Source organism: Hylobates moloch, unplaced genomic scaffold (assembly GCF_009828535.3).
Source record: "Hylobates moloch isolate HMO894 unplaced genomic scaffold, HMol_V3 SCAFFOLD_10, whole genome shotgun sequence".
Taxonomy (NCBI): domain Eukaryota; kingdom Metazoa; phylum Chordata; class Mammalia; order Primates; family Hylobatidae; genus Hylobates; species Hylobates moloch.
This window is the reverse complement of record NW_026652285.1, coordinates 26,818,555-26,829,595: the sequence shown is the minus strand read 5'-3', so window position 1 is coordinate 26,829,595 and position 11,041 is coordinate 26,818,555. Positions and strand designations below refer to the sequence as shown.

Genomic DNA, 11,041 nt, shown 5'->3' with positions numbered 1-11,041 from the left:
TCTAGAGATGTCTTTTTTTTTTTTTTTTTTTTGAGATGGAGTTTCCCTCTTGTTGCCCAGGCTGGAGTGCAATGGCATGATCTCAGCTCACTGCAATCTCTGCCTCCTAGGTTCAAATGATTCTCCTGCCTTAGCCTCCCAAGTAGCTGGGATTATAGGCATGAGCAACCACACGTGGCTAATTTTTTGTATTTAGTAGAGACAGGGTTTCGCCATGTGGGTCAGGCTGGTCTTGAACTGCTGACCTTGGGTGATCTGCCTGCCTCGGTCTCTGAAAGTGCTGGGATTACAGGCGTGAGCCACCACGCCTGGCCAGGTCATTTTATTTTATTTTATTTTTTGAGACGGAGTCTCGCTCTGTCGCCCAGCCTGGAGTGCACTGGTGTGATCTTGGCTCACTGCAAGCTCCGGCTCCCCAGTTCACACCATTCTCCTGCCTCAGCCTCCCGAGTAGCTGGGACTACAGGCACCTGCCACCAAGCCCGGCTAATTTTTTGTATTTTTAATAGAGACGGGGTTTCATCGTGTTAGCCAGGATGGTCTTGACCTCCTGACCTTGTGATCCGCCCACCTCGGCCTCCCAAAGTGCTGGAATTACAGGTGTGACCCACCACGCGCAGCCATTTATTTGTATTTTTAAACACTAGAACAGTAGCACAAAGACCAGCAAAGAGATGGGACTATAACTGAGAAGGACCTTTTTATTATGAATTGCCTTTTGCTGAGTGTCGTCCCCATTCATCAGTCTCCCTAAAAATAGGTTTCACTGTGTTTATACTTATTAGCCTCTCCCTGTAACTAATGGCATTCAGGTTTGAGTTTCAGTCAATAAATATTTTAGGCCAGGCGCAGTGGCTCATGCCTATAATCCCAGAACTTTGGGAGGCGAAGGCTGGCAGATTGCTTGAGCCCAAGAGTTCCAGATCAGCTGGGAAACATGGCGAAACCCTGTCTCTACAAAAAATACAAAAAGTTAGCCGGGCGTGGTGACGTGTGTCTGTAGTTCCAGCTACTCGGGAGGCTGAGGTGGGAGGATCACTTAAGCCTGGGAGGTGGAGGTTGCAGCAACCCCAGATTGTGCCACTGCATGCCAGCCTGGATGACAGAGCACAACCCTGTTTAAAAAAAAAAAAACAAAAAAAACCCATAATAATATTTTTAAAATTATTTGAAAATGAGATTAAATAATCATTACCTTAAGCGCTTCTTCATATTTTCCTAAAAGGACAAAAAATATACACCGTCATAGTTCTTCACACACCCCAAAAGATTCTATTATTTTTAAATTATTTTTATTTTGTACACATCCATTCATTCAAGAACCAAAGATTCTATAAGATTAAGTATAGCCAATTATTTTTATTTTGTACACATTCATTCATTCATTCAAGAATCAAAGAATCTGTAAGATTAAGGATAGCCAATCCTAAAGATGGACTGTACAACATGAGGGATATATTATAGTTAAATAATCATATATTATATTCATGATTTTTGCTAAATGAGTAGATTATGGCTGGTTTCTGGGGAGGGCTCAGGGCACCACAGGGCCACTATAATGAGATGATGGATATGTTAATTTCTTTCACTATACTAACCATTGCCACGTAACATTTTGGTCAACCACATGTATGATGGTGATCCCATAAGATTATAATGCCACATTTTTACTGTACCTACTGTACAAATGCAACACCATGGCAATACTTATATGTGTTGAACTGGGAGGCATATTAATTTCAGAGGACTGGCACGTTAAATATGAGAACTTCCCAATAAAGGTGTCCTTAGGGTCCATTCAAAGGCATCATCCTATATACAAAAAAAATGCTATACAATAAAATCCCCTAGGCAACTAATGTCCATCAGTGCAATGTCAATTTATAGTATACCAAATTCCAAACTCTAAAATTAATACTGCAATAAGGTTTGAGTATAAATAGAAATGCCTCAATGAGCAGATTAAGGCTTTTAAATAAGGCTGAACAGACTCTCTCAGGGACTCACCTTGACTGTTGATGGATACCCATAAAAGAAAAAAAAAAAAACAGTGAATTATATGTGTCTCATCAATTGAGCATTTCTGTTACTAGGACCAGCCCCATAGGACAGACAAAAACTCAGGCCAAGCGTTCAGCTTTTCCGTATCACCTGCTAGTCATGAATAATACTTAAGAAATTTTATTGCTTATCTACTGTGCCCTCCTTTAGTTCAGATACATCAAAAGGCAGTGCAATATAATGGTTAGGAGCTTGAGTTCTATAGCCAAAGGGTATGGACTGAACCCCTACTTTACTACTTCCAAGTTTTTGTGCGTTTAGGCAAGTTATTTCACCTCTCTATGCCTCCGTTTCCTCATGGGTAAAATAGTGATGATAATAATGTACTGAATAGATGGTATTGTTGCTAGTCTGACACACTGTAACCACTCAATAAAGCTTAGCCATTAGCCCGGGCAACAAAGTGAGATCCCATCCCTCCAAAGAATTAAAAAATTTTGCTAGATGCAAAGGCGTGTCCTAGCTACCCAGAAGGCTGCAGTGGGATGATTCCTTGAACCCAGGAGCAGTGAGCTATGATCATGCCAATGCACTCCAGCTTGGGCAACAGAGTGAGACCGTCTCTTTAAAAAAAAAAAAAAAAGTCTAGCCATTATATTTGTATTATTATAAACTAAGTGGTAGCTTGTGCTATATGTGAACTTAAGGTCACTATATAATTTCAAAAGTTATCTTGGCCAGGTGTAGCTCACGACTGTAATCCCAGCACTTTGGGAGGCTGAAGCAGGCTGATCACTTGAGCCCAGGAGTTTAAGACCAGCTTGGCCAACATGGTGAAATACGGTCTCTACTAAAAATACAAAAATTAGCCAGGCATGGTGGTGTACACCTGTAATCCGAGCTACTCGGGAGGCTGAGACAGAAGAATTGCTTGAACCCAGGAGCTGGAGGTTGCAGTGAGCAGAAATTGCACCACTGCACTCCAGCCTAGGCGATGGAGTGAGGCTCCGTCTCAAAAAAAAAAAAAAAAAAGAAAAAAAAAGTTATCTCAGGCCAGGCATGGTGTCGCACACCTGTAATCCCAGCATTTTGGGAGGCTGAAGTGGGAGGACTGCTTGGGCCCAGGAGTTCAAGACTGGCCTGAGCAACATAGTGAGACCTGTTTCCATTTTTTTTTTTTTTTTAAGTGAAAAGTTATCTCGGAGATATTCTTCAGTGTTGCTTCTCCATTTCTCAATTCCATCTGAGATGCTGCAAGTCTTCTTAGAATATTCAATTATCAAATATATTTAAACCACCACACAAATGAGCTAAACACTATTTTGAATTATTAAAGCCCATATCACTGAAGAAATAAGATCCCTATTCTGAACACCTAGCAATAAGTACCATAATATACTTTACCTCTTCATTTTCCTCATCCAGGTATTCAGATCAAATGAAACTTTTACCTACAAAAGAAATACACATTTAAAGGCAGGTTATAATGTACACAGAAGTCAAAGGATGAGTTGGGCATATTTCATTAAATATGAAATATTTTATATGGTCAAAAAAATCCACAAAATCAAAAGACAAACAACAAACAACCATAACAACCCATAACAAAGGGTTAATATCTGCAACACACCCAGAGTATCAGCAAAACTGCTAATGATAAAATTAACCCAGGAAAAAGTATACATAAAATTCACAGAAGAAGAAATCAGAACATCTAACAAATACCTCAGAAGACTTTCAAACTTTCTGGTAGTTAGAACAATGCAGATTGAAAGCAATGAGATATCATCTTATCAGAACAGCAAATTGTGTGTGTGTGTGTGTGTGTGTGTGTGTACAAAAAATGGGAAGACTTGGGTTCCAGACACAGCTCTGGCCCATTACTAGACATAAAACTGTGAGCAGGTCAGTTCACCTTTGAGCTTCAGTTCTTCAATCTGTAAAACAGGTCTAATAGGCCGGGCGTGGTGGCTCACGCCTGTAATCCCAGCACTTTGGGAGGCCGAGGCGGGCGGATCACAAGGTCAGGAGATCAAGACCATCCTGGGTAACATGGTGAAACCCTGTCTCTACAAAAAATACAAAAAATTGGCCGGACGTGGTGGCGGGCACCTGTAGTCCCAGCTACTCAGGAGGCTGAGGCAGGAGAATGGCGTGAACCCGGGAGGCGGAGCTTGCAGTAAGCCGAGATTGCGCCACTGCACTCCAGCCTGAGTGACAGAGACAGACTCCGTCTCAACCAAAAAAAAAAAAAAAAATAGGTCTAATATGTCTGCTTTGCCGATCTCAGTGTAACCATAATGATCAAATTTAAAATGTATATGCAAGTTCTTTCAAAATGTCATTCAAATATAAAAAATATTATAATAAAGGCCAGGCACAGTGGCTCATGTCTGTAATCTCAGGATTTTGGGAAGCAGAGGCAGGCAGATCGCTTGAGTCCAGGAGTTCGAGACCAGCCTAGCCAACATGGTGAAACTTCGTCTCTATTAAAAATACAAAAATTAGTTGTGTGTAGTGGCGCAGGCCTGTATTCCCAGCTACTCAGAAGGCTGAGGCAAGAGAATTGCTTGAACCTGGGAGGCAAGGTTGCAGTGAGCCAAGATCATGCCACTGCACTCCTGCCTGGGTGATAGAGCGAGACTCTGTCTCAAAAATAAAATAAAAAATTGGCCCAGTGTGGTGGCTCATGCCTGTAATCCTAGCACTTTGGGAGGCTGAAGTGGATGAATCGTGAACTTAGGAGTTGAAGACCAGCCTGGGCAACAAAGCCAGACCCCGTCTCCTTAAAAAAATTAAGTTCAACTAAACATTTTTAAAAATAATAAACCAGTCGTTAGAACCATAAACCTGTACTGTTTTTGACAATGTAATGCACTGCCCTGTAAAACACTGCAATTAAGACTGTTATTTTAAGGACCCTGAAGTCTGTGAAGATCAGGCACTTTTTTGAAACCCTAAGACAATTATCCCCCAATTTTCTCCATTCTTCGTTTCTACCTAGAACCAAGTTCACCACCAAAATACAGTCCTGCTGACATCAAGTATTCATTCATATGAAATGTAATTACTGGGGTCCTTAAAATTTGGGCAAAATCTTTGTCAATTCCCCAGGACCTTAGGCAAAAAATCAGGAAAATGAAGTGACTGACTCAGTCTGCCAAAAGCGGATATTCTGAAATACCACTTTCCAAGTTTAAGAAACACTTCCTGCCAGGTGCGGTGGCTCACGCCTATAATCCCAGCACTTTGGGAGGCCGGCAGGGAGATCACGTGGTCAGGAGATCGAGGCCATCCTGGCTAACACAGTGAAACCCCCGTCTCTACTAAAAACACAAAAATTAGCTGGGCATGATCGCCGGTGCCTGTAGTCCCAGCTACTCGGGAGGCTGAGGCAGGAGAATGATGTGAACCCGGGAGACGGCGCTTGCAGTGCACTAGACGTGATTGTGCCACTGCACTCCAGGCTGGGCGACAGAGCGAGACTCCGTCTCAAAAAAAAGAAAAAAAAAGAAACACACTTCCCTACCCGTGAGGGAAATTAATCTTCGTCTCTTTTTCTCAAATTACACAACTGGAAATTAATTTAGATATTCTGGAGCTCCTCCAGTTGGTAGGCCTACTAAGAGAAAACAGGAAGTGGGAGATTCTAGCTTAGCTTGACCATATCCAGGTCTCCATAAGGAACTCTCTTTGGCTGGCATGTAAAAAAATTCTTTCAGCAAGAGCATTAATCTTGAACGTGTGTAAACACCAAAGCTATGGTTAACCCTATCTGCCCCTTAGGTCTACAGCAAGTATAGTCAGATAGCTGGGTCCTAGGCCTTCAGCTTTCATAATTGGCATTATTGTTAAGTCCATGCCACTGACTCACCTTAGCTTGGCACAAGTTAGCCTTTCCTCCACGTCGATTTTTTTTTCTTTCAGCCTCAACAAAATCCCTTTAATGAAACAGACCTGGCAGCCTGAGCTTTGGTTACGGTCTCCACCAGACGCCTGTACAAGCCAAGTTATCCAAGCTTTAAAATGTGTGACCTGAGGCCGGGAGCAGTGGCTCATGCCTGTAATCCCAGCACTTTGGGAGGTCAAGGCAGGAGGATTGCTTGAGCTCAGGAGTTCAAGACCAGCTGGTCTGGTCTTTGAGAAAGTGAGACTCTGTCTCAAAAAAAAAAAAAAAAAAAAAAAAGTGTGGCCTGAAAGCTGAGTGTTTGACAAAAAGGAGAAACAGTGCCTTTCCAAAACCAGAGGTCCCTAACCAAGATCTATTTAACAGGGTCTTGAAAAAAGGAGAATGCGATGAGAAGGATGTATGGGTAGTATCATTTTTTTTACTTGCAGACTTCATCCTAGTCTTCCAGTTATGGTTTCCTAGCACTCCATGTTCCCAAGACAGTGTCATCACCCCGAGGACTCTCTCTCATTTTCTTTGCCTGGGCCCTCTGTCTACTGAGGAGTCGTGGCCTTCCATCAGTAGAAGCTGGATGTTCTTGTGTCCGAAATTGGTGGGTTCTTGGTCTCACTGACTTCAAGAATGAAGCCGCAGACCCTCGCGGTGAGTGTTGCAGTTCTTAAAGATGATGTGTCCGGAGTTTGTTCCTTCTGATGTTCGGACGTGTTCAGGGTTTCCTCTTCTGGTGGATTCCTGGTCTTCTAGCTTCAGGAGTGAAGCCGCAGACCTTCGTGGTGAGTGTTACAGCTCTTAAGGCGGCAGGTCTGGAGTTTGTTCATTCCTCCCGTCTGGAGTTGTTCATTCCTCCTGGTGGGTTCGTGGTGTCGCTGGCTTCAGGAGTGAAGCTGCAGACCTTCGCAGCGGGTGTTACCAGTAGATGAAGGCTGTGCGGACCCAAAGAGTGAGCAGCAGCAAGATTTATTGCAAAGAGCACAAGAACAAAGCTTCTATAGCGTGGAAGGGGACCAGAGCGGGTTGCCGCTGCTGACTTGGGCAGCCTGCCTTTTTTTTTTTTTGAGACGGAGTCTCCCTCTGTCAACCGGGCTGGAATGCAGTGGCACAATCTGGGCTCACTGCAAGCTCTGCCTCCCGGGTTCACACCATTCTCCTGCCTCAGCCTCCGGAGTAGCGGGGATTACAGGCGCCCGCCACCACACCCAGCTAATATTTTGTACTTTTAGTAGAGTCGGGGTTTCACCATGTTAGCCAGGATGGTCTCAATCTCCTGACCTCGTGATCCACCCTCTAGGCCTCCCAAGGTGCTGGGATTACAGGCGTGAGCCACCACGCCCAGCTGGGCAGCCTGCTTTTATTCCCTTATCTGACCCCACCCACATCCTGCTGATGGGTCCATTTTACAGAGAGCTGATTGGTCCATTTTGACAGGGTGCTGATGGGTGCATGTACAATCCCTGAGCTAAACACAGATTGCTGATTGGTGCATTTACAATCCTCTAGCTAGACATAAAAGTTCTCCAAGTCCCCACTAGATTTGCTAAACACAGAGCACTGATTGGTACGTTTACAAACCTTTAGCTAGACACAGAGTGCTGATTGGTGCATTTACAAACCTTGAGCTAGACACAGAGTGCTGATTGGTGCGTTTACAAACTTGAGCTAGACACAGAGCACTGATTGGTGCATTTACAATCCTTTAGCTAGACATAGAAGTTCTCCAAGTCCCCACCAGATTAGCTAGATACAGAGTGCTGATTGGTGCATATAAAATCCTCCGGCTAGACATAAAAGTTCTCCAAGTCCCCACCTGACTCAGGAGCCCAGCTGGCTTCACCTAGTGGATCCTGTGCAGAGCCCTGCCAGGCGCCCGCACTCCTCAGCCCTTGGGCAGTCGATGGGACCGGGCGCTGCGGAGCATGGGGTGGCGCCCGTCGGGGAGGCTCAGGCCGCGCTGGAGCTCACGGGGGTTGGGAGTGGGCTCCGGCATGGCGGGCCGCAGGTCCTGAGCCTTGCTCAGTGCGGGGCGACTGGGGCCCAGCGAGAATTCAAGCGCGGCGCAGGCGTGCCGGCAGTGCTGGGGGACCCGGCGCACCCTCTGCAGCTGCTGGCCCGGGTGCTAAGCCCCTCACTGCCCCGGGCCGGCGGTGCGGGGCCCGCCGAACCCGCGCCCACCTGGAACTCGCGCTGGCCCGCGAGCGCCGCGCGCAGCCCCGGTTCCCGTACGCGCCTCGCCCTCCACACCTCCCCGCAAGCAGAGGGAGCCGGCTCCGGCCTCGGCCAGCCCAGAGAGGGGTCCCCACAGCGCAGTGGCGGGCTGAAGGGCTCCTCCAGCATGGCCAGAATGGACGCCAAGGCCGAGGAGGCGCCAAGCGAGCGAGGGCTGCTAGCACGTTGTCACCTCTCATCCTGAACCACAGACTCTCCAGCTCTCCGGCGCTTTTCGCCCACTCGGTCCCTCAGAACACGAAGGGCTCTCTCATCCTGTCACTAAAACGATTAGCTGTCCCGAGACACGGAAAAAGTCGCCCCTCTTCTTTGCAGGATTCCTCCCTTGAACTTCTCCAAACCCTCTTAGTGTGACGTGACCCCACCTCTAGGTAACCCAGGATGCTTCCTTACCAGCTTCCCGCCCCCCCGGGAGGCGCCAATGCAAGGACCGCTGCCAGCTCTGCCGCTATCTCTGTGGGGTGAATCTAACATGGCGGATAAAGACAGTAACTAGTCCCCTGTTTCTCCGCGTTTTCGCCAAGGTGATTGGCTTTTACCATTGGTCCCTCAAAACGACCACCCCATTGACTGGTGGAGATCACGTCGACGGAGACAGGGCAAAAGCAACCTGAACCCGAAAAATAACAAACATTGGGGCTGAGGGGCGTTACTACAAGTATGCAGGCATGGGCCAGAGCGGACTTCCCCTTCCCCAGGCAAATTCGGCGCTCACTGCGTCCCCGCAGGCCACTGACCTTAGAGGACTACTTGCCTCAGACTCGTGGAGCTGGATGGGAATTGTAGTCTCCCTAAGAGTTGTATCTTTTTTAGGCCTAGTTTCTGCTCTCAAGATGCGAAAACATAACAACACTCCAATCCATAACTGTTGACATGTACAAGCGCGCAGAGGTCTCCAATGTATCCACTGGATTTCCGTAAGAATTGTGCCCGCTTTGGTTTTGGATGTTCCTCTCCATAAGACTACGGTTTCTAAGAACACTGTGGCGAAGACCTTTCATTCCGCAACGCATGCTGGAAAGTTATTTCCCTCCACCCCCCAACAATCCTTATTCCTTATATTTACCTAAACTGGAGACCTCCATTAGGGCGGAAGGAGTGGGGGATTGGGACCTCTTCTTACGACTGCTTTGGACAATAGGTAGTGATTCTGACCTTCGTACAGCAATTACTGTGACGTAATAAGCCGCAAAAGGAAGCGTAGAGGCTAGAGGGCAGGCACTTTATGGCAAACTCAGGTGGAATTCTTCCTCTTCCGTCTCTTTCCTTTAACGTCATCCGGGGGCAGACTGGGTGGCCAATCCAGAGCCCCGAGAGACGCTTGGCTCTTTCTATCCCTCCCTTCCTCTGACTGTACCTTGATTTCGTATTCTGAGAGGCTGTTGCTTAGCGGTAGCCCCCTGGTTTCCGTGGCAACGGAAAAGCGCGGGAATTGCAGATACATTAAAACTGCGACTGCGCGGCGTGAGCTCGCTGAGACTTTCTGGCCGGGGTACAGGCCGTGGGGTTTCTCAGATAACTGGGCCCCCGGGCTTAGGAGGCCTTCACCTTCTGCTCTGGGTAAAGGTAGTAGAGTCCCGGGAAAGGGACAGGGGCCCAAGTGATGCTCTGGGGGACTGGCGTGGGAGAGTGGATTTCCGAAGCTGACAGATGGGTATTCTTTGAGGGGGGTAGGGGCGGAACCTGAGAGGCGTTAGGCGTTGTGAACCCTGGGTAGGGGAGCAGTTTGTAGGTCGCGAGGGAAGCGCTGAGGATCAGGGAGGGGGCACGGTGTGTCGGAGGGGGAATCCTCGTGATAGGAACTGGAATATGCCTTGAGGGGGACACCATGTCTATAAAAACATCGGCTGGTCAAGAGGTCAGGAGTTCCAGACCAGCCTGACCAACATGGTGAAACTCCGCCTCTACTAAAAATACAAAAATTAGCCAGGAGTGGTGCCGCTCCAGCTACTCAGGAGGCTGAGGCAGGAGAATCGCTAGAACCCAGGAGGCGGAGGTTGCAGTGAGCCGAGATCACGCCATTGCACTCCAGCCTGGGCGACAGAGCGAGACTCTGTCTCAAAAAAAAAAAAAAAAAAAAAAAAAAACACCGGCTGGTATGTATGAGAGGATGGGACCTTGTGGAAGAAGAAGTGCCAGGAATGTGTCTGGGAAGGGGAGGAGACAGGATTTTGTGAGAGGGAGAACTTAAGAACTGGATCCATTTGCGCTATTGAGAAAGCGCAAGAGGGAAGTAGAGGAGCGTCAGTAGTAACAGATGCTGCCGGCAGGGATGTGCTTGAGGGGGATCCTGAGATGAGAGCAGGTCACTGGGAAAGGTTAGGGGCGGCGAGGCGTTGATTGGTGTTGGTTTGGTCGTTGTTGATTTTGGATTTATGCAAGAAAAAGAAAACAGCCAGAAACATTGGAGAAAGCTAAGGCTACCACCACCTATCCGGTCAGCCACTCCTCTGTAGCTTTCTCTTTGTTGGAGAAAGGAAAAGACCCAAGGGGTTGGCAGCGATATGTGAAAAAATACAGAATTTATATTGTCTAATTACAAAAAGCAACTTCTAGAACCTTTAAAAATAAAGGACGTCGTCATTAGTTCTTTGGTTTGTATTATTCTAAAACCTTCCAAATCTTAAATTTACTTTATTTTAAAATGATAAAATGAAGTTGTCATTTTATAAACCTTTAAAAAAGATATATAGATATATATGTTTTTCTAATGTGTTAAAGTTCATTGGAACAGAAAGAAATGGATTTATCTGCTGTTCGCGTTGAAGAAGTACAAAATGTCATTAATGCTATGCAGAAGATCTTAGAGTGTCCCATCTGGTAAGTCAGCACAAGAAGGTATTAATTTGGGATTCCTATATGATTGTCTCCTATGCAAATGAACAGAATTGACCTTACATACTAGGG

The 11,041-nt window shown here is 46.6% G+C and overlaps 2 protein-coding genes across 33 annotated transcripts in view; one reads left to right on the top strand and one right to left on the bottom strand.

Annotated features, from left to right (window-relative positions):
* Positions 1–9,283, bottom strand: part of LOC116474907 (next to BRCA1 gene 1 protein-like) — a 51,257-nt gene extending 41,974 nt beyond the window's left edge. For all 4 annotated transcript variants that reach the window (XM_058446022.1, XM_058446021.1, XM_058446019.1 and 1 more), the window contains exons 1-3: positions 8,872–9,283; positions 3,406–3,452; positions 1,196–1,218 (exon numbers count right to left, since the gene is read on the bottom strand). The gene's annotated coding sequence lies outside the window, so the exon portion shown is untranslated. The remainder of the gene's footprint in view (positions 1–1,195; positions 1,219–3,405; positions 3,453–8,871) is intronic.
* Positions 9,284–9,505: 222 nt separating this feature from the next.
* BRCA1 (BRCA1 DNA repair associated) overlaps positions 9,506–11,041 on the top strand; it is an 88,565-nt gene continuing 87,029 nt past the window's right edge. For 9 of the 29 annotated variants that reach the window (XM_032163747.2, XM_058445995.1, XM_058445992.1 and 6 more), the window contains exons 1-2: positions 9,507–9,700; positions 10,856–10,954. In XM_032163747.2, coding sequence (XP_032019638.1) covers positions 10,875–10,954 — 80 coding nt within the window. In that variant the 5' untranslated portion in view covers positions 9,507–9,700; positions 10,856–10,874. Of the gene's footprint in view, positions 9,701–10,855; positions 10,955–11,041 lie in introns of all 29 variants that reach the window. The other 20 variants (XM_058445996.1, XM_058445994.1, XM_058445990.1 and 17 more) reach the window with 6 other exon arrangements.